Source organism: Nothobranchius furzeri, chromosome 6 (genome assembly GCF_043380555.1).
Source record: "Nothobranchius furzeri strain GRZ-AD chromosome 6, NfurGRZ-RIMD1, whole genome shotgun sequence".
NCBI classification, from domain to species: Eukaryota; Metazoa; Chordata; class Actinopteri; order Cyprinodontiformes; family Nothobranchiidae; genus Nothobranchius; species Nothobranchius furzeri.
In genome coordinates, this window is record NC_091746.1 from 56,633,296 (window position 1) to 56,657,078 (window position 23,783).

At 39.8% G+C, this 23,783-nt stretch overlaps 1 protein-coding gene across 1 annotated transcript in view; it reads right to left on the reverse strand.

The window, feature by feature from the left end:
• The window catches only part of brinp1 (bone morphogenetic protein/retinoic acid inducible neural-specific 1), a 194,516-nt gene that overhangs the window by 139,971 nt on the left and 30,762 nt on the right, over positions 1-23,783 (reverse strand). Inside the window, exon 2 of the mRNA XM_015942788.3 lies at positions 7,779-8,046. Within this exon, the coding sequence (XP_015798274.1) occupies positions 7,779-7,996 (218 nt within the window). The 5' untranslated portion in view covers positions 7,997-8,046. The remainder of the gene's footprint in view (positions 1-7,778; positions 8,047-23,783) is intronic.

Consider the following 23,783-nt stretch of genomic DNA (forward strand, 5'->3'; position numbering starts at 1 on the left):
TTCGTCCCCACCAGGGTGTGAATGTGTGTGTGAATGAGTGAATGACTGATTGTGTTGTGAAGCAACTTGGGGGGTTGGAGAACGCTAACAAGGCGCTATACAAACACAGACCATTTACCATTTACATTGTAGCAACAGCTGCCCTGGGGCGCAGTGACAGAGGTGAGTTTTCTGAGCACAGACACCACCGTTCCCTCCGACCACCACCAGCAGGCCGGGGGCTATATGTCTTGCCCAAGAACACAGCAGCTGCATTATCTGGTGGGAGCCAGGATTAAACCTGCAACCCTCTGACTACTGGACAGCCTGCTCCACCTCCTGAGCTACTGCTGCTCATAACAAAAATAATCATCCACATCATGGTCTTTTCCCAGTTGGACGTGTGTGGAAAACCTCACCAGGGAGGCACCCAGGACGCATCCTAACCAGATGACCGAGCAGGGGCGGCGTTAGGCCCGGCTACTTGGGCTCAAGCCCCGAATGTTTTATGAAAAGCCCCGGATCTCAAACGTGTAAGTAACATGCAGTACCAAAGTCCAACAGAGAGGGAGCAGCTGGCAGTAGTTTGTATACAGCCTGCCTGAGCCTCCACCACTCAAGAAGAAGCCCTTCAGCAGCTGGCTTCTTCTACAGTCTCTGCCTGAAACGCATGAGTGAAGATGTACATAAGGACGTTTTTTAGACAAAAAGTACAACGACAGAACCCCAGCTTTGATGAGACTGGTATTGACTCAGGTTTGTGAGTTTTATTTGAAAATATTTGTTGTGCTGCTGGTTTGCCTAAAGTTAGCTTATCAGGTAAAGTTGTTGGAGAAAGAAAGGGAATATTTACTATCATCCCACACTAAACACTAACAGGAACAATATTCTGCCCTGAATATGCTTAATATGTAGCTTCAGATTAAAAATGATGTGGTACAAGACAAATATATATGATGTTGACTAGTGAGTGTCACGTGTGTGTGCGCGCGTGTGCATGTGTGTGTTCAGCCCTGGATCTTCTTCTGTCCTAAATCCGCCCCTGTGCCAGTGCCACCTCAACTGGCTCCTTTTGATGTGGAGGAGCAGCAGGTCTACTCCGAGCCCCTCCCGCATGACATAGCTTCTCCCCCTATCTCTAAGGGAGAACCCAGCCACACTGTGGAGGAAACTCATTTTGGCCGCTTAAATCTGCGATCTCATTCTTTTGGACACTACCCAAAGCTCATAACCATAGGTGATGGTAGGAACGTAGAACGACCGGTAAATCAAGAGCTTTGCCTTCTGAAGCTCTCTCTTCACCCCGACAGACCTTTACAATGCCCGCGTCACTGCAGATGCAGCACCAACCCGCCTATCTATCTCACACTCCAGTTTTCCCTCACTCGTGAACAAGACCCCGAGATACTTAAACTCCTCCACTTGGGCAGGACCTCATCTCTGACCCGGAGAAGGGCTTCTACCCTTTTCCGACTCAAGACCATGGTCTTAAATTTAGAGGAGCTGATTCTCATCCCAGCTGCTTCACACTCAGCTGTGAACCGCACCAGTGAGAGCCGGAGTTCACGTTCTGACCATTGGGAATTTGAATTAGGACTAACCACACTGTCAAGGTCCCAACCCCCAACTACGCTGTAGCTTCACGAGTGTGTCATGATATTCCTGCACGTTGCTCCATGCTTTTGTGGTCTGAGAGAGATGAGTCAGTAAAGACTTGGATCATAGTGTGATTGTAGGTGGAAGGATCTTTGTGGATCTTTGCTGAAGTATAAAGTTGGGTGAGTGTACATAATTGTCTTAGAAACACAGAAAATCCTTTTTTGGTGAGTCCTAAAAGTGTAGCAGAATCGTTATTGAGGTTAAAGGCGGCTTTACAAAATGTTCTCCACTGCAGCCATGCTTTAATTGATGATAGAGAACAGAGTGAGGTCATCATCCAGTGGAACAGGAGCCAAAGTTTGGATGACAAAGACTTGTCCCAGCTTTTTTGCCGTGGTACAATCAATCCAATACACACCGAGTAAGTGAACAAAACAAGAGGGAGTTTGGATGTGATTAAACATTGTGACTAATTGTAAAGTTGAAGCCAAACATTTGAGAAACAAACAAAAGTGCTGAAGGCAGGTATGTTAAAATGTCTGGGATTTACTAAACAGTTCGTGCCATTGCTACTTCTGCTAGATCAAACATGAGGAAGAGACAGACTGCAAAGATGGAGACAACAGGAATTTGCCAGAAAAAGGCATCAAAAAAGTCTGAAGAAACACGTCTGGGGAAGCACCAGTATCATTACTTAGACCTTCTTTTCTTCTCTTTCTAATTACGAGATTGATTAAGGTTTGCTTTCATTAAAACATTTACAAGAGAGATCAAATAAATAAAAACCTAGCGTAGCTCTGAAAAGCCTTTGACTAGCAGCACATTAGCACTGTGGTTCTAAAGCCACCACACACTCTGAGGCAAAGCTGCAGACGGAGGTCAGATGTCAGCGCAACTTCAAAGGATTTCATTTCAGTATTTTGATTTAAGTAGAAAATGATGTTTACCCCTTCCATGAAGTGTTTATTGCTGCTAGCTACACAATCAAACAGGAAGTAGTGTTTTATTTTACATGTGCTGTAGACTCCAGCGCAGATTAAAGTTGGAACTGGACCAATCAGCCATTAAGATATCAAGCAAGTATAGTTGATAACCTCAGCTTTGATTTGTGCTCCAAAATTTACCAAAATTTGTAGATTTGTCAAGAAGCAAATAATTAAATAAATATTCCCCTTGTCTCATTTCATCACGTTTTTGCTTCGACAATTAAGCTGCAAAGACACAAGCACGACTTTTTTTTCTTCTTCTTCTTCTTTTTAATAAGATTGAGTCGTCGAGGATAAAAATTCCCTGGCCAGTTTTTCGCTTGACAGATGTGTGGATCATTCTTTGTTTTAATTTTTAATGAGGGAAACAACAAAATGTTGCTCCTCAACGCATGATTAAATTGTCTTGTTATGGGGAGAGATATCTGTGGCCCTGATGGCTGAATCTGATGCCACAAATGGTTTGTTAAGAGTCAGACACAGATGAAGACAGCTCGGCCCAGCGATAGTCCCAGCAGCACCAGACACACACACACACACACACACACACACACACACACACACGCACACACGCACACACACACACACACACACACACACACTTTTGATAAATCACTGCAGCATCACAGAGAGAACTTGAGTACTGTACAGTGGCAATGGAGAGAAAGCTTCAGAAGTTTTGCCTCGGAGATTTATGCCTCGGTGAAACATCCTGCTTTGTCAAGTTGCACAATATGCAAATGTATTGTTTACTGTTCGTGTGACAGTATCAAGGCATGAAAGCCAGTGGGGACCAAGGGCTGTGGCAGGCTACTGAGGAAGGCGGAGGGAAGAGCGAAAACAAACTGTGTAAGAGAAGAGGCAAACTATGCGGTAAATGACAGCCTCACTCTGTCTCAGTCCTCTTCTAATTCTGAGTTAGTGGAGTGATGACGGATGCAAGGAAATCAGAGTACATTGTTCTTAGAATGAGGATTTTTTTTCAGGGGTAAATCTGCTTCTGGGCGTCTTTTTGATTTGGGACTGTTTATCTGTTTGTCAAGAGATTTGTGAGCTAAAGCAACAAAAGAAAGCAAATGGAGGAATGAAAGACTTTGCTAAAGTCAAATGTTGAACCATTTCATTTGGCAAGAAGTTCAGAAACAGAAAAAGATTGAGCCAGATTTCAACAAAAATCTAATTTAAATTAGAAAAAAATGGCCTGCATTTGAATAGCACCTTCTTAGGGTTCTGTGACCCTCCCAAGACTCTTCACAAGTCAGTTAGTCATCCACCCATTCACACCCTGTTGTGATGAGATACAGTGTAGCCACAGCTGCCCTGGGGCGCACTAACAGAGGCGAGACTGCCAGACACAGACGCCACTGGTCCCTCCGACCACCACCGGCAGGCAAGGCAGGTTAGGTGCCTTGCCTAAGGACACAACAGCAGCTTTCTCTGGCGGAGGCCACGACTGAACCAACCATCCAATTACTAGACAACCCGCTACACCTCCTGAGCTAGTGCCTGTTCAAAATTGTCTTAAATTCACAAACAGGAGTTGAAACTAAAGTTTGGGTGAATTTCAGAAGTGCTTTGCAATTTATTATGTTGAATATTAGGGTTTGAGTTTTCCAGAGATGGAAAAGCATTTCCAGTCTTAATCTCCTCAGGAAGCCAATTTAGATGCAAAATCTCAGTCAGTCTTGCTCCAGAACTTTTTCTGGTGATCTGCTGGACAATTAAACTCTGTAGCCCCTGACCCTGAATAAAAGTGGAATAAAAAGGATTGGACATTTTACCATCTATTCCTGCTTCTTAGCCATGTGCATTTGTCTCTATCACCTTTTCAATTCTGAAATGTAAACATGCCTTTTGCAACTCTTGTTATGAAATTTTTTATTATCTTAAAAAGCTGGAATACACATATTTAAAAGAGATACTTAGCAATTTTTTCATATTTTTTAATCATTTTCTTGAGCCAGTTTGTGCTAAAATGACCTTTTACAGGGTTAATGAAAGGCCACTCAGCCCATAGTGCCCCCTCTGGCCAGAATATTCCACTTGCAACTTCAGACTTGCGGGTCGCTCTGTTGGGACTTGGAAAAATTTGAGCTGACATACCTGGCGCTGCATTCTGGTTCCAGCATGTTTTAGATCATGAACACAGCTGATTTGTTCAATTTAGGGATAAATATTTCTTTTAGACGCTAAGGAAAGAAAATTGGTATTTTTCATTTATTTATGTATTTTTCATTGCACCTTGAAAATGTTGGTTTACTATAAAATTCAAATTTGATTGAAAAGGTTATTTTATATCAACTTCTTAGTATAGTGTTCTTCTATTATAGGCATAGGCAGTAGCATGTTATTCCTTCTCATTTCATTCCTCATCATTTAGATCAATGATCTATTAAAGTTTAAATCTCAAATGAACAGTCTGTACAGCGGCGTTGCTCTGGCTTCTGTTTGCTCTGTAATTTATTTTACTTAAAGGCTCAGTGGGTTGGTTAGATCCCTTTAGATGAACGTAAGTGGTGATTAGAGTTTTCCTCAATATATTTTAATGGCATATTTTATCTTGTATTTTATTAAAAAGAGTATTCTGGCAAATGCTTTGTCTGAAGCATGCAGGAACAAATTAATGTGTTTTCACAAAGATTAGTAAAAGTGGTTTCACTGACAGTTTTGGCTCCTTCCTGTCGCCTTCGTCTGAGCGCCACCAATGTTGACCTCTGAGTGTGGATGTGTATTCCAAGGAAGGAGGTCCTGGATAACAACAGCCCAGTTAAACGACTGCTCTCTGGGAGTTCCAGTGTTAATCCAGAACTTAATTTAACTTATACCTTTGACAACGACTGCTATTAGGCAGGAAAGAGAAAAGGCATTGCGTCAAAACTTTGCATAAATAGATGTTTTTATGTGTGTTGTAAGGAAACACACAGGTGTGCTTTGACGGCGACGTTCCAGTTGGAGGGAATTCCTGCTGATGCTCCTACTGGTTTGTCAAGCTTTAATAAGAAATATAAAGTAACTTGGTAAATGTTGATAGCAATTATTTCACTGGTGGTTTTCATCCTGATGAGCTAAAATGTCACCAAAAGAGAACAGTAATAAAATCTACTGACCCATTAAGGGCATCATAACTCTTTTGAACTATTGAAACTTAGACTTTTCTCATTATGCAGAATGCAGCAAGAGTACGGCAGGAATCTCTTGCTGTAGATTTCAGGTTTAGTAAAGTGTGCACGGATTAAAGAGCAAGTTCACTGGAACACCGCTACAACTTGTTATTTTTTAAATTGGATTTAACATGCAGGGTAACCATGAGCCGCCGATAGAAAAAAAGATGGAAAAACACTTGGAATTTAAAAGCCAGCAGATCCACGTCACATTCAAAATTTGCTTTCATGGGCACAACCAGGGCTGCACAGTGGAGCAGTGGTTAGAGAGCTGTTGCCTTGCAGCAAGAAGGTCCTGGGTTCGCTTCCCAGCCTGGGATCTTTCTGCATGGAGTTTGCATGTTCTCCCTGTGCATGTGTGGGTTTTCTCCGGGTACTCCGGCTTCCCCCATCCAAAAACACGACTGTTAGGTTGATTGGTCTGTCTAAATTGTCCCTAGGTGTGTGTGTGTGTGTGTGCATGATAGTTTGTCCTGTGTGTTGCCCTGCGATGGACTGGCACTCTGTCCAGGGTGTACCCCGCCTGATTGCCCATTGACCGCTGGAGATAGGCACCAGTCCCCCCGCGACCCTACATGGACAAGCGGGTTCAGACAATGGCTGGATGGATGGACACAACCATCTTTTCACGTGATGGGGAAGTCTGATTTAGAGTCCAGGAGAGCAGAGAACTAGCAGAAGCTAACTGTTAGCAAAAGCAAGTCCACAGCACAGCAGAACTCCTTCAGGCTGGAGTTATTTGTGGAGATGAAACATCAACATTGCAGAATTGTGTTGCTGTTAGCCAATGAGAGGAGAGATGTCTGAATATCAGGTAATAAGACACCAAATACTGTTGTTTTCTGCCCACCTCTCCTCTATTTCACTTTTAGTTCCTGAAGCAGGAGTGTGAGAGCTTTTTTCCCCACAGAGATCAACTCACAAGGCATTAATTTGTGCTAGAAACCACTGCAAATGTGTTGAGAAACAACAAGTGAATGTGGTCTTTAAAAAGCCACGGGCAAGAAAAGAGATGTCTGGAGGGATTTTGGTGAGACTATGGTCTAGAAAAGTTCAAAGTTTAAATCTGATCCTTATTTTAACGCATACCCACCACAACGGAAGCTTTTTTCTTTTAGTATTACAACATAATCAACATCTATTTTATTTAGCCTTGGCTGGATCAGTTACACCAAATGCAATACATATTGTTGAAGCAGGATGTTACACTTTGGATATACTTCATAGTCTCCTGTTTCAGCACAAGCTGCACATAAATACCAGTGGTACTTAAAATCACACAAAAGATGATTGATTTTGATTGAAATTATCGTGCAGGGTGCTGTCTAGAATGCTACAGTCAGAGACAAGGTTTGGATTAGGGATGCAAAAAAATACCAAACTAAAAACAAACAAAAATGTATTGAATAATATTAAATAATCATATCTGGCAAATGAAAGGTGTTTCAGGATCATGAGGACAATTAGATCAGGCCCCCACAATAGCATTGAAATTGTCTGGTGTTATTTTGGGTTTTAACAACACTTTGGTCAAAGACTGTGGTCAATATGAATCCTATAGAAAAGAAAGGGTTGTTTTTTACACACAAAAAGAATTAATTGCCCTGAGACAGACTTTAGCCAACCATGAGAGAGAGAGAGAGAGAGAGAGAGAGAGAGAGAGAGAGAGAGAGAGAGAGAGAGAGAGAGAGAGAGAGAGAGAGAGAGAGAGAGAGAGAGAGAGAGAGAGAGAGAGAGAGAGAGAGAGAGAGAGAGAGAGAGAGAGAGAGAGTGTGTGTGTGTGTGTGCGTGTGCGTGTGCGTGTGCGTGTGCGTGTGTGTGTGTGTGTGTGTGTGTGTGTGTGTGTGTGTGTGTGTGTGTGTGTGTGTGTGTGCGTGCGTGCGTGTGTGTGTGTGTGTGTGTGTGTGTGTGTGAGAGAGAGAGATATGGGCTAAAACCATACACAGTTCAGCTTTTTGCAAGTAAAATCTGAAAATAGAAAAACCCATTAAAACAGACACTCTCCTAAAAAGCAAGAGTGGCATCAGCACACGGCGGCTAAAAGTGAACTCACCTATAAATTTTATATCTGGTCGTAAATCCTTGGCGGAATCTTTCCACAAAGGACAGATAGCTCCGAGAGTGGTGGAAAGGTCCGCGGTCAGAGATGAGCCAGTCATATTGCTTGGTGACATGTTGTTCAGCAGCCAACAGGTCCTGGCGGGAAGACTGAACTGTTATATGGTCCCATATAAACAGGAAGCAGATGACCTCAATAAACCTCCAGTTCATGCTTTTTTTTAAGCCGCTCTCTGTTCATTCTCGCTCCATTATGTGGAGACCTGATGGGGAGAGAAAAAGGAGGGGGGGAGAGGGGGGAGAGATGCACAAAAGGAGAGCTGGTAAATGACAACAACGATTACATCAAAACAAGAAAGTCTTCCAGGTTGGGTTAATTTGCCATGGTGAAAACAAATAAGATAGGACCCTTGACACCCTCGCTTTTCCGCGACAATATGCTTATTTATTCAGTTTTCTACTGCTCTTTACTTGATTTTTTTTCTCCCAGGAGCTTTTAGAAAATCACACAGAAAGGGTGTTGTTCTGTTGCAGACTGGGGATGAGGTACACCCTCAGCTTTCTGGGTGCCTGTTTGTAATTCGTGTCATGATAAGTTCTGACAGGGTTAGAGGACTGCTTGATGGTGTGTTATGACACTCTATAGCCACTAATGTGGAAGAACACCATCTCCCTTTACACAGAGGTGTCAATTACTGCTGGAAGGAAACTTTCATCTATTGACATCGCTGCTGAACTTAGCCATGCTTGGATTGAGCAACTAACATGTAAAGCAAAGAATATTGTAATGTTCAGTTCAGAGACAAAAAAAAGAAAACTGCAAAAACTCATTCAGACAATATTCGATAAGGCAGGAAAACGACGTTTGACCGCAAAGATTTTCCAGCCGACGTGTCGCCGATGGCAGATTTCCATCAGTAATAGCGTTTGAGATTTTTGGCCCCTGGCCGTGGAACAACAGTGTGCTATCAGTGCTTTGTAGGCATTAAACGCTCCCCCTTTCACGCTTTATTAGACAATAACAGATCATAAAAGAGAAAGAAAAATTTGATGAGCCTAATCTTTTCCTTAAACACATGATGAACTGGTGGCATGCTGATAAGAGGATCACTCTTTCTGCTTTTATCTCTCCACAATTAAAAACGACTATCAGTTTCTCAAGATAGTTTTAATGAATTTAGAATTCTGTCGTTGAGAAAGGCTTCCAAAATGTGTCGGGTGTTATTTGTTACACTGACTGGAGGAACGTTTGTTTTTCATATTTACCCCTTTGAGTGGCAGGTTGGTGAATTGGTAGAACACGTTTAGTCCTGATTCCTTCTTGAAGCGTGCACTGAACTTAAGCGACAGGGACGTGAGTAAAAAAAAACACCAAACTGAAACAATGTAAAAAACAAAAACAATAAAAAAAAAGAGGAAATGTTTGATCAACATGTTAAAATGTATTACCATATATTCTCATTGCCTTAAAGGGGACATAATTGTTGTTTACTTAAGTTGTAACATGTTTATGAAGTTCTTTGCTCTAAAACCCCTCAGATGAAGTTACTTTAGCCATTTTATTCTCAACATTTTCAGTACCCTCCAGAATGAGACATTTCAGGGCTCTGTCATTTTAAGAAAAGAAGGTGGAGCTGGCCTGTTGAATCCCCATTTACACAGAGTGCGTAATGGATTTGGATTGTAATCCACGCAGCTTCCAAACGGACTGCCCTTTACACAGACTGGGACGTGTACAGAACCTCTGGAAAGTTGTTTGCAATAACAACTATGTGTTCTTCATCATGCACTGTGAATAAATATCCCTGTCATTAATAATAGCAAAAGAAGCCAGACAGAATGAGGCAACACAGGTTTTATTTTAGAATTAACTGGATGCCCCTTGGTGGCACACGTCTCAATTCTTGTCTGGCTTAAGTCATTTCTTCAACTTCACGATGATCTGCGTGCAACATCTGGAAACAATAAACACTGTGTGGATCCAAATCTGCTTTGCACCGCAGCTGGCGTAAATGCTTTGATTGGACGCGGTGATTTTCAGTTTTTGTGGATGCAGATTCCGATATGCGTTCATTCCACATTTGGTGTAAATGAGGATTCAGGCTGATACAAGCTGAGAGTCTCCGATATCCAGGAGGGACTTGAAGTAGAGAGGTGAAGGGTGGTTATATTCTACTTTCTGCTGTTGTGATGACACAAAGTTTTTGAAATTGATTGTTTTAGCCACATCATTCCTAAACCAAACACTGACAGAAAAAAGATGGAGGGATGTTTTTATGTTTGGTGTTTGTATATATACATATGTATATATATATATATATACATATGTATATATATATATATATATATATATATATATATATATGTATATATATATATGTATGTATGTATGTATATATATATACATATACATATATATATGTATATGTATATATATATACATATACATATATATATATATATATATATATATATATATATATATATATATATATATATATATATGTATGTATGTATATGTATATATATATATATATATAGTTACAGCAGTAGAGGCACACACAGCAGCACAGAAGGATGCAAAAAGTCAGTGTTTGAGCTGTTATTACTTTAAATGACTAAAATGATAATAAAGCAAGTAAAATGTTTTTTTTTCTTTTTCGAGGGTGCAAACATTAGTTCATCAATATAACACTTAAACTGCTTTATATATGTGATTTTATTAACTTTAATCGGAACAGATTTTAAAATCTGACAGATGAGAAAAACGTTTAGATGAGATGATGACTATGTCAGACTGTGTGGAAGATGAATTCTCAAATTTTAAACTCACACCCTTTGGCAAATATTCCAGATTGTTTTTTTTTACTTGGCAGATTGTCCATTAAGTTTATTCCAGTCAACAGAGGGAAGTGAGTTGGTAGACCTTTGGCTAAATCACTCAGACGAGGTGCTAGTATAAACGTCCCAGTAAGAAAGAGCATTTAGAGATTTGGCGTTCATTCACAAAAAAATAAATATATGTAATTAAAACTTTTTATGAGTGATGCTGTTATTAAATCTACTCATATCATTCCAAAGGTTTTTGCTATTTGCATGGAGTATGATGATCCTGTGCATCAACGGTAATAGAATAAATGCTCTTGCTGTTTTGATTTGTATCTTTGCAAAGCACCTACCAACGGAACTTTGATCAAAAAATAACAGCCAAAAAATAAAAATAAATCACAACCATTCCCTATTTGTGTGTCATTAAGGGTTTACTAGTGGCACATTTTGTGGTCAAGCTGGGGAAGAACCAAATATGAACCAAGCTCCAAGCAGAAGCAGGAGAGCTCAATAACGTGTTCTTCATAAACAAAAATGTAATAAATACCAAAGAACGTTGCAATGAGAACATACCCAGGTTAATAGGAAGTGCATTTCCTGATATCTAACAAAGAACCACTGAAGATAATACTCTCTATTATGGTCCATCTGATGATTATGACCATTTTATTATGCAAATAAGCCATAACTTTACATAAAAGCAACTGCACAATCATACTGCTTTAAAGAAAATAAAACACTTCCAAACACAAAGCTAAAGTATATTCTACAAGCCATAAAATCAAAGAAATGTTAGAAAATCCAGCTAAATTACTCAAATATGGCATTAAAAAAGCCTTTCCAGTCTTAATCTTCTCAGGAAGGTCATTACAAAATCTAGCCCTGACTTCAAAAGCCTCATTGCCTTCACATTACTGCCCAATGCCGTGGGAGAACAAGGGACAATGTATCAAAAAATCCCATTGAGAAAAGAAACAGAACAGACAGAAGGCAACAAAAAGACCAGGCATCTTGGTGATTTCCAAACAGTTAATAAAAACATGAACATTAAGCCACTAAATGTGAAAAACTTAAATTTTTATTGATTCTTTAAAACAATTTTACTGTTAGCAAGCAATCACTGACATTCTAACATTACCTCTAAAAAATAGCCACTACTCGTTTCTCTAAGATGCCAGAAGCTTTGAAAAATTGGCAGCACCTTAGCATATAGAATGAACAGCGGAAACGTGTAACTTATTGATTGCATGTTTAAATAGCAGTTTAAGTTGTAACAGCTTCCAAATGCCTTGCCAAGTGACTGCTCTAAGGTATTACTGAAGACCCCGTCATTAACAACACGCTGCACCTTAACACTGAAAGCATTATTTACTCCTGGTTGTTTCTGTAACATTAAAAAAGGGGGACAAAAATCACCTTTGGAGTCCAACCAGGGGTCTGCTTGTTTCCATAACCTGAGGCTTGTTTGCTCTTTAGATCCCTGCAAGCTTAGAAGGTGAGTGTTTATCTACACGTAGCCTCATGAAGAGAATAAACCCCATTTGATTACTGCTGGGAGTCAATTCTTTATGTTGGTGTTTGTCCTGCATGCTACAGTTAGACTTATTCGAATTGGCAGATGACTTTTTGTTTTGTGAGTCATGTTCATCACACTTTAGACCAAAACTTATTTTGAAAGATAAATGGCATTCTGGTTGACCAAGCAGAATAATCCTGCACAGTTAGAAGTCATTGGGTCAGTCGCATTGCACAAACTCAGAAACATTTATAGAATTTTAAGTATATTTTGGGTTCAGAAATGAAAGATCGTCTGTGAAAAGAGAGAAGCAGTTGATGAAGTGGAAAATGCTCTGAGAAAGATGTCGTTAGAGAAGGAAAGGGTGACAAATCGATCACAATTAAAGCAACCCATGCACTCCTAAGTGAGTGAATGTAAATAATAAATAAATAAATAAATAAGATGAGAGAAAAGGAAAGGTTGAGCGGTGTTTCCTTTCTGAATCAATGCACTCTGGCAAAGAGCACTACCCATAACAAGTGAGATGATGGACTATTTTGGGGTTGGAGCCTGGTGGTGCAGTAAGCACATAAATGGTCGTCTTCCCTTAGAACTCCTTTTAAAAAGCTTTTCTTCTGATTTTAGGAAATTAATAAATAATCTTGATTATTTTCCCTCTTAAAAACATTTTTTGTAATGAGTACAAACAAAAGAAATGTTGAGCCACTGAGAAATGATAGGTATTACCTGGAGGAGGTGATGCTAAATACACGCAGGACAAAATCACAAGTTAAGGGTCTTGAATCCAAATTGACCTGAGAAGTTTTGAAAGCAGGAAACAGGTCGATGCTGTTCCAGTAGCAGTTCAATGTTTTGGCAGAATTTCAAAGAGACAGTAGTATAAAAAACAGGAGTCTGACACTGAGGATTTAAACACAACACCATCAATTCTTTAAATAGTTTTAATTATTGTGCATCAACAAGAAAGCCGATTACCTAAGGGCAGAGTTTACAAAGTAAGAGAAATACTTAGAGACAGATAAAAAAAACATAGTTGGACATAATAAAGTTTAATCACAACAACAGCGTTTCAACTAATACTAAGGTTGGAGGTTTTTAAAAAGCTTTATTTGACATCAACATGTTTAAAGTTACAGTCAAATGAGCTGTTATTACTGAATAAGCCACCTTAAAATACAACATGTATGTATTAAAGCTCAAGGCCTCCACCCCAAAAGAGATACGAGAGCCAATGTCACATCTGAGAGAACAGCAGCATTATAGAGATACTGGTGGCCTGCTCCTCACTGATATCCACTCTACCGGAAGAATGGCAAAGTGTGAATTATACACCGCCCGGCTAAATAAAGTCACCGCCTGGATTTGTCTAAGCAAATGGGTAAGAGGTTCCCATTTTAAAAAAGTGGTGCAGTGATTAATGCGCTTCAGCTGGAAACTATTCATTTCACCTTAAACTGATGTAATGAATAGCTTTGCGTGTCTGAAGCGACCCTAAGAGATGGTTGTTTAAACGAGCATTGTAACTAGAGGACATTGGTAGAATTGATGGGGTGCAAATGTTGAAAGACTGGTTCAGTGAGCATTAAGCATCATTTTTCACACATGGATGAGCTAACAAGGAGTCCGGATATGTTAGAAAGGCATTAATCACAAAACAGTCCATCTAATAAACTGAACCAAAACAAGAGGAAATATATATATATATATATATATATATATATATATATATATATATATATATATATATATATATATATATATATACGTATGCAATTAGTGTCACTTCAAATGTGCATGAAGTGAGACTGACATCCTGTGGTCAGATTTAGTTACTGTAGTATGTTGTGTTTTCCACTAGGGGGCAGTAGAGGTTAAAAGAAAGAGATAAAAAGAGAGAAGAAGTACATTAGAGGGATAAGATGGATGCCTGATATTACCACATGTGACGCAGGTTTGAATAAAGCTTTGGAAAAGGAGTCTTGCCTACGCGTGCCACTATCTGATTTAACAGCCGGACATAACACAGTCTATGTATCAAACAAATGAGTCCGCTTTGAGCAACTGTTGCCAGCTACAGATCAGCACCAATAGATTATAGAGGGCGAGCAAAGACGAGTCACTCACTGTAAGTTGATAAGTAGATGTAATTTAGAGTTTTTAGTAAATGAAAAAAGTAGCTTGAGAAATTTTTAGAGCCAACCGTTTGTAATTCACTGTTAACCGTGTTAACCGTGTTAAGAGTCGGCAAAGACTTGGCAACCCAGCATGCTCAAATGTAATTGACTCTGGAACCAGGAAGTATGGAGGCAGGACAGAATTTGTACCAAAGCTAGAGTTAATCCAAAAATATTTAATTTCCCTTTTCATTAAGTCTGTTTTACAGCCTTGAGTACAATCAGCCAACTCTAAAACAATGACAAAATTCTTCCAAATAACTATTCATCTTGTCATTAAAAAGGATCCAAACAATCATTCTGAAGAAAAATCAAATTTATTAAATGCACTGTTCTCTGCACCCATAGTAATGATTGCAATTTGCGAGTGGAGTCAAATAAAGTTGATAAATTAATAGGAAATAGGGTTTAAGCTGAGTCAGACTACAGAAATAAAAGAAGTGCAAAGAATGTGTGATTGCAACTATTATTACACTTAGCATTTAAATGACTGGAATCTGGTATGTAAATAAAGTTCTGCCACTTTTGCCTAATGCGGTATTAAAGGGCAAAGGAGCTGGTTTAATTTGGTTGCTTTACCTTTACTAACCAGTTTAACAGTCTTTATCTATGTTGGTCTTGTGCCGTTGTTTCCTCCGAACCACCAGTGAAGATGCCAGCAACCGAGTTAGTAGCATGATGGCTGACACAGACAGCAGCGCTGAGGGCAGCAGCCATCAAACACAGCAGCCAGAGCAGCACCTCTTCGTCCCTCATGTAGACAAAACAGTAGTGACAACGCAAGATTGATGATGACGGATTTTAGGCTTGTTTGGTTTTGGGTGATATCAGTCAAGGTAGATAACAGCCACAAGGAGAGTTGTGAAACATCAGCAAAGGAATCAGAAGACTCACAATAATTTGATGCTTTTGCTGAAATGATTGTTGTTTCATTGATAATATTAGAGTAGTACGGTCTGACCTTTAACTTTAACGGTTTCTTTTTTATCATAAAGAAAATTATTTTGGTATATTAACATATCTTAACCCTCATTTGCAAGAGTGTCATGCTGTTGAGAGGGTTGAATTCATTTTTAAAAATATCTCAATTTCTTGCGATTGTGGTGAAAAGTAGAAACGTTAAGTTGGCTGCACATTTTTTCTCGAAAAACAATGTGTGACGCTGTTTTTAAGTAGCTTAATACAAACTAAAAACATTTTGATGGATAGGATTTTTTTTATAAATTAAGTGACACCTCTCAACAGCTCACTTTTTTATTTGGGACCTTGTTCTGCAGCCTCCACAAGATGTGCAAAGTTTGCATCTGAGCAAAGTTAAATGCCACTTGTTACTGTTCTGTAGAGGCAGCAGAACATGCAACAAAAGAACAAGCAGAACCACAGCTGGCTGGATTCTGCGAAGGGCCTGTCATGGCCCGTAAGGTGGAAGATATCTAACAACACCTTATGCTTCCCTGTGTGAATAACAAGCACACCTTTGCACAGGGGCCTTATTTATAAAATGGCCTGTATTTGATATCATGCCTTCTGAGGTTCTACAATCACACCCTGGTGGTGATGAGCTACGATGTAGTCGCAGCTGCCCTGGGGCACACTGACAGAGGCCAGGCTGTCGTACACAGGGGCCACCGGTCCCTCTGACCACCTCTAGCAGGGAAAGCAGGTTAAGTCTCTTGCTCAAGGACACAACGACAGCAACAGGCGACACAAAACTGCAACCCTCCAGCTAACTCCTTTGCCACCGTTGTCTTAAGCACCAAACGGGTTCTGAAAAATGCACTAGTCATTGTCCATGCTTTTATTTAATAAAAACCTTCCCACGACCAAATTAATTCCACAATAGTATATGGCTGCAGAGTAGGAGGTGGGATGTGATCCAGAAACACCTGAGCACTTTTTTAGGATGGGTGTTACTTATAAAGCAAGAATTGTGTGCAGCTGTGCAGTAGCAGTGTTTTATAGGTCCCAAACATGAATTTGCTTAAGAACATTTGACTTGCTAAGTTTAAGAAAGCTTTTAGTAAAAATTCTTCACACAGTTTTATAAATGAGGCATTAGGTCTTCAAAAAAAAAGTTTGCACCTCACTCTCCTCTGCACAGACCTGAACTAGCCAATGAGCAGCAGAATATATAACTTTTAGAAATTATGTATTGATTCCCCAACATTGTGTTAATGTTATAAACATTTTGTGTGTGTTTCTAATAGCAACGGCTCATCCATAGGGGGCGCTAAAGTGCCACCCCACCATTTTTACAGGAAGAAGAAGATATAAATCACAAAATATATTTATTTAATGATCTACACATCATACAGACTATAAGTGCTTTGTATAATCTGCATTTAAGTGTAGGTTGAAAATGTTCGCACACTTTTACCATGATCAAATCTTGTGAGGTATTTCCTGTCCTTTTTCAGGTGCAGCAATCTTTACCAAAGACCTACGCTAAAACAAGTTCAAGCAAGCTGGATCTATCTCCAATACAAAGAACAGGAGAGCCTTTGGTCGCAGAAATTTGCGACAGAAACCGGATGGGGTCTCAGCTCAGCTCAAGATGTTCACCCAGAACCGGAAACTCTGCGCAATCAGCAAAGGTAAAACTGAGTTTATGCTTTTGACTTCATGAAATTAGCTTTGTGTTGCTGCTGAGTTCCTTGATTAATGGTACTTATATTGTTGTAAAGAGGAAAGTGTTTTTCTTGATAAGTGTATTTAGCTTTATCTTAGTCTTTTTATTTAGCGTCATTGGGTGTTGAGGTAGAAAACGTGGATTCTATCATAAAAATGATAATTTGGTGTCCTCTTGTGGAGATTTGTGGTTAGCGCATCCAACATCTAACATTCGACATACATTCTTTTGTATGTTCATTCCATGTTTATCTTCGTTACTCATTTGTTGTTTTTTTTTACACAGGTAAAAAAAACAATATTTTTACTACACTGTGTAAACAAAGAACAAAATTAAATCACCAGCCAACACTGGTTTCTAATAATTTGGTTTCCTTAACATGAGAAAAATTATCATAAAGAGTAATGTGTTAAGAAAAAATCAAAACTTAAATGATTTAAATTACTTGAAGTAATGAAACAAGTGCAGCCTTTATTCTACATGTATGTTAGAAAACACGATTACTGAATGAAGTCTTGTCCACTCCAGTAGGTGGCAAAAGACACTTTTTGAATCTTTTGTTTAGCTTATAGCATCACAGTTAGTAAACATATGTTGGCAGGAGGGAAGCTGATGGAGTCAAAACAGGATATGCAAAATGGCCAAAATAATGGACAACGATAACACGGCGTACGGTACTGTTTGATGGTGTTACACATGTTACATTATGGGAATGATATAAGAATACCTATTCCGTGATCTCATGAGTGTCCAACTGGTATCAGCTTGATTGAGCTGTTTACATGCAAAGGAAGTTAGTTTCCAAATGCATTATTGAGTATGTCAGCTCTACTACAACCTGTTCTATTTCAACCAGACTAATGCATTTACATGCAACTTTAGCTGACATAGCAAAGTAATTTGGTTTTCTCACGCACTGATCAACGCCGTAAACCTTGGTATAATTAAGTTAATCGTCAGAAAAACAATACATGACCAACCACTGTGGGGATATTTTTGGGGAAAAAATGATAATGAACTACATCTGTACCAAAGACTCGGCAATCTACAATCATTTTTCAAAAGTTCTACTCTTCCTCCTCTTGACAAATTTTCTAATGGATTTCCCATCTTTTGTGTTTGTGCGGAGATCACAAAGCTGGCCAATACCAGATCGTAAATGCATTTGATTTAGTTACACTCGTAGACTCTGTGTGTGTTTGTGTGTGTTGTAATTTTCTGAGTAAATCTGTAAAAAAGAAAGAAAGAAAGAAAGAAAGAAAGAAAGAAAGAAAGAAAGAAAGAGAAAGAAAGAGAATCACATTTACCCTTGAATAAGCAGGGTAAAAAGGGGAGGATGTCAGCTTCAGGAAATCACCAGGCAGAACAAGGGAGGCTTGTTTTCTCCATCCTCTTTTTAAACAGCCTTATTCATGCTGCAACTCCTCCTCCATTCTGCTTCTTTCAACATGATTCAATCTCCATTCTGGTCTTGTCACTTGCTTTGCCAATCAATTCCTCCCTCCCCTGTGTGGGGGCCTAAGTGTCCCTCTTTATTCTATAAAGTTCATAAGAATGGAGAGGCTTGTTCTCCTTATTTGTATTCTAAATCCTAAGGAGGCACGGGTTCAGTAAAGAGTGAAGCTTTTTGCAGAGAGACAGGTAGTCCTGGGGGAATTCGAGTGGATATTTCAATACATCTTTCCAATGAAACCTGGTCACCAGTATGTATTATTTATATTCCATATAATTTGTCAAAGGAACTGACTGGGTAGAAGCAGATGGAGTTCTCTCTGAGCTGTTATCAGCACAGCTGCCTCAGAGTGGATTTATATCCCAGTGATACTGGCGTTATGCACGTACTCAAGCAAAACCTTTGACGCAACGTTATGGATGGATGGCAGACTCAAAATGAATTTTTGTATTCCTTTGGGTTATTTTGACATAGTTCATATAAATACAACCTCAAGGGGACTGGAGGGGCTTTTGTGAGATACATGCCAGACTCATGGTGGGGATTGACAGAATGGAGAAAGAGCGGGGTTACATCTAAATATGCCGAGCCATCTGAATCCACGGGATTATCATTGCTCGGGTTACGGTTACGTCTAGAAATGCTTGGCGATGGCGTTGCTGTTGGAATCGCTTGAGGGCACAAGAGGAATGAGAAGGTTGACCATGTCTAATGTCATTTCCACATGAGTCTTCCCCTGACCAAAGCTCTTGCCTTGGTTGTAGTTTCTTTAAAGAAAAAAAAAAAGAAGTAAGGGTAGGTTAAAAAAAAAAAAAAAAAAAAGCTGCAGTAGCACCCTGACCTTCAGAAACCACGGCTGAGCAAGCAACGCTCTGTTTGATAATTAAATTCTCTGGTTGGTCAGCAACCAATCAGCTCAGCCCGGGGGATCAATGTCTGATTTTAAAGAGCAAACTAATTCACTAATGGTCCGAGTTATTCCAATTTACCTGCCTGCTGAATTATTGTACCCAAATCTATTCTGGTAGAGGGGGAATCGATGAAATGCAGGGAGAGGAGCGGCAGATGGAAGTCAGTTGCATCTGTCATGTGAAGCGGTGCAAGGAGAGTGCTCGGAGGTTGATTTAATAACTGCCCAGCAGAACAGAAGCAATGTGGGGGCGGTTTATGAGATGGGTCTAAATAGGAGTTGTCTCTGTCATAAAGCAAACTAATTAATAAGGTTTCGGAGTAAGCAAAGACTCAGCAGTAAAGGTCCAATCTTTATTTATTTATTTATTTGTCTATGCATGTGTGACTTGGATAGATTATTCCTGCTGACTCACCTAAGGATAATTAAATTTAACATGGAATAATGAAATGGAATTAATTTGTCTAATAAAATATTTTCCCATAAAGAAGAATGGGAAAACATTGTGATTTTTCCTTCTTGTCGGTTATTTTATTGTACGACCCTTTGCAATAACATGCCGAACGGCATCACAAAAGGGATTATCAGCAGCAAACTTGATGTCGTTTAAGTGCGTAACGGGAAAACAAGCGAGGCTGTACTGGTTTGCTTTCGTGTTCAGTTCTTTCTGAGAGAAGGTGTTTGGAGCTGATAGGAGAAACAGAAGCTTCTCAGCCAGCATCACGATCCTGCACCAAAAGAAAAAAAAAAGATGCAGGGTGTAGCACCGAGCAGCCATTCGTCACCATGTCCACCGCCGCCGCTGTTGGCTACTGTGGCCGCGTGAAAGATGAAGATTGATCATTTGTCAACTCGCAAATTGGCTTTCAAGTGCTTTCTCTAATTACTATGTGGTTTTATTGATGAAGAACCACCTACTGCTTTCCTTTGAATTACCTCACCGGGAAAAGTCTTTCCTTCTGAAGACCTGGGTGCTATCCACCAACCTTAACAGATTTCCCAAACCTGCTTCCTTTTCTGAAGTTTACCTGATGTGTGGATAAAAGACAAGAAAAAGCAAGAATGCGTTTTCACCTTTCTAAGCGCCGTAAAAATGACCCAAAAAGATCTCCCTGACATGAAACAGTGTCAGTGGGAGGATGTAAATGACACTGTTGGAGTTGCTGCTCCGCCTTGCCCATGCATGTAAATGTCAAGCGATGTTATCTACTGTACGGTTTCTACTGACAAGGCCCAAAAGGTCTGTGTCAAAGGCAAGCGTGGACAAGTTTATCTCTGAGGGAGACGTGTTTATTCCAGAGTGTCTACAAGACTCTGCAAGGTGAATTAAGCTTGCTTTCACACATTTCAATCTCAGTTCAATAAAATAAAAACCATGACAGGATTTTGTAATAAACCTCAGACCTCATTAATACATTGTTTTGATGTAATTATGAGTATAATTAAAACAGCATGTCCTCCTTTCCTCTCCTTTTTTGTTATTCTTTCTCTTTTCAGCGACTGATCCGTCATAATTACTTGTGTCTGTAACGTTTTACTCAAATCACACCATCGGTGCCATTGAGGGTGTGAAGAAGTGTTGCGAGGATCCTGTGAATCTGCGAACGGTTTACATAACCGCATAATATTTTCGGAAGACATATGTGAGGAAGTATGATGTTATCAAGGTGAAAGTGTGATTTTTTTTTATCCTGATTGTGTGTGTGTGTGTGTGTGTGTGTGTGTGTGTGTGTGTGTGTGTGTGTGTGTGTGTGTGTGTGTGTGTGTGTGTGTGTGTGTGCGAGGGCTCTGGTGGGAAAACACACGGCTCTGGTTTTCTCATGCTGGATTTTCACCAGTTTTCACATTATGCAGCTTGCACAACACAATATGTTTTGCCCATACCCATTCCTGCCATGATGAACTGTGAACAACGACTATTTCCCACCGTCACATGAATACACACCAACAAAGGAAACAAACTCAAAGATCGAGTTTGCTTGTTTTTTCATCACATTTACAGTGGTCTCTAGTATGATTGAGTGCCTTGTGAGTCAATCCCTGAGGGAAAAAAGCTCTGGCGCTCTTGTTTCAGGAGCTACAAGTGAGTCACAGCAGAGGTGAGCAGATCTTTGAACTTCTTGCTTCTGATTGGATAACAGAAATGTGACTCTACCACTGACTCCGCTTGCTTTGCATCCTTCATGATTTTATTCTCCACAAATAGCACAAACCTAAAGGATTTCTGCCATGTTGTGGAGATGCTAGTTAGCCTCTACATGAGATGTGCTAATGATAGCGATTAGCTTATACATGAGACGTGCTCTGCTCTCTTCTAGATGCCAAGTCAACTCAACCTTCCCCATCACGAGCCAAGATTGGTGAGTCCATAGGTTTAGGGTTAGGGATTGTCTAATCCGAGCATTTCCCGTCTATTTCCTATCGGTGGCTAATGCAGGAAATAGGGGTAGAAGACTATTTTCAGGTTGTATGTTAAACTCAGAGTGACTGATCATATTTCATTAAGTACAAGTAAAGAAATGTTTCTCAGAAATCTTGGTCTTTACCTAAATATTTTCCCAGACTTTTCCCAACTTTTTAAGGACAATTTCCTTCTTTTTGCATTTTGGACAAACAGCATGTACATAACAGCTGCTGTTCTCTCAGGAGATTGGACCATTGGCATTATGCAAAGAGCGTTTATTTTTTTCCTCCCAGCTGCAGCGGGTTGTTTCTGTGTGCTTTTGCAATCCTCATTAGCTTCCTAAATTCTGATGCAATGCCATCTCTGACAACACTGACCTCATTTTCATCTCAATTTGATGTTCACTTTCTGCTCATCTTTTGACAAACTGATTATCGTGCAACTTTGGCACCGAGTTCCCCTCCCTGACCAGCCACCTGGCTCTTCTGCAACAGAAGGAAGGGGTGTCATGGCAGCGGTCGCTGATCCTATTGTTTCTAATTCAAAAGCCCTATATTTGTAAAATGGGAAGGAAAGAAGGGAAACAAGCGCAGGCTCTGTGTGTTCCATAAATCAGCAAAAATGTGCAGAGACGCAGAGCAGATGGTTGAAATTAAAAAAAGAGAGAGTTCTCTCAGCTCAATTCTATGCAGATTAAGCACTGCAAAGCTAAGCTGTTCTGTATTATATTTATGCTTTGTGCATGTACTGAGCTAGACATCAGAGTTATAAAGATGGTTTGTTCGGTGACAAACTCAATCTCCCCTACAGCTAGAACTCACCCTGTATGAACTGAAACATTTATTGATCTGCTAACCTTTGAAATTTAATCAACACATACAACATATTGGTCACTTTTATTTTCTTGGAGATTACAGAATAAAACCATTGATAAATTCTGCTTTGAAGGTCAAATGTACTCATGTTTTTAATACATTTGCAGTCGTCTCTATTAGGAATGAATGCTTTGTAAGCAGGGCAGCACAGAGACCTTTGAAGGTGCGGGTGCTCAAAGTAAAAAAAAAAGGGGGGACATTTAGAATTGTAAACTGATTCCTGATCAAACATGTTTCTGTTTATTTATTTTTATTCTGAGACCTTAAGTGACAGCAGGGACGGCCAATCACATGTTAGCTGGACACGGTAGAGCCAATCAATGAGCTTGTGTGCAGGTCTAAGGGTAAACAGGCTTCAGTTTGAGGCAGCTACCCTCCGCTTGGTCCTAGTGCCTGACCTTTATCCACGTATCAAAAGACATGCTGAATGTGAAAAGGGGTCCTTTGGACAAAAGGGGCAGGTGCACCCCCCCACCCATCCTTGCACATGCCTGCTTGTAAGTAATTCTCGGGGGGTGGGTGGATTTTGGAGTCATATTTCCTGATATTTGGACATCTCAGCTCTGATTGGCTAAAAGCAACACAACTCTGACACTGACTCTGCAACGCTGATGTTTAATCTCCACAAACTGGAGGAGTTCTGCCATGTTGTGGAGTTGCTAATGCTAAAGGTTAGCCTCTACTAGGTGAGACATTCTCTGCTGTTTCCTGGACACTAAAACAACAACAGCCTTCTCCGTCGTGAGTCAAGATGGGTGAATTCATGAATGTTTCATGACAGTGTGACATAGATCTTTCAGGCTTTTTAGAACTGAGCATTTTCCCGTCTATTTTCCATCAGAAGCTAATGCAGGAAATAGGGGCTGAAGAGTGTTTTCACATTCAACCTGTATGTTACTCAGAGTTACTGATCATCTTCAAAAATAATGAGTAAAAATGGTTTCTCAGTGATCCTGCTCTTTAATTTGAGGATATAAACATCACACCGTGACTTTAATATGTTCAAAATCGTTGAACAAAGAGCTGGTTGCATGCATCTTTAATGGGATGCAAAAAATTACATAAAAGTATCATCATCAGCATCTTTAGAGTGTTTCAGTTCTAAAACCAATTCTCTTCTAGAATATGTATTTTGTCTTCTTTTTCTTGGTAGGTTTTCATTTGTAAAAAAAAAAGTGCTCTTGATCTGGGTTATTGCAGCCAACAT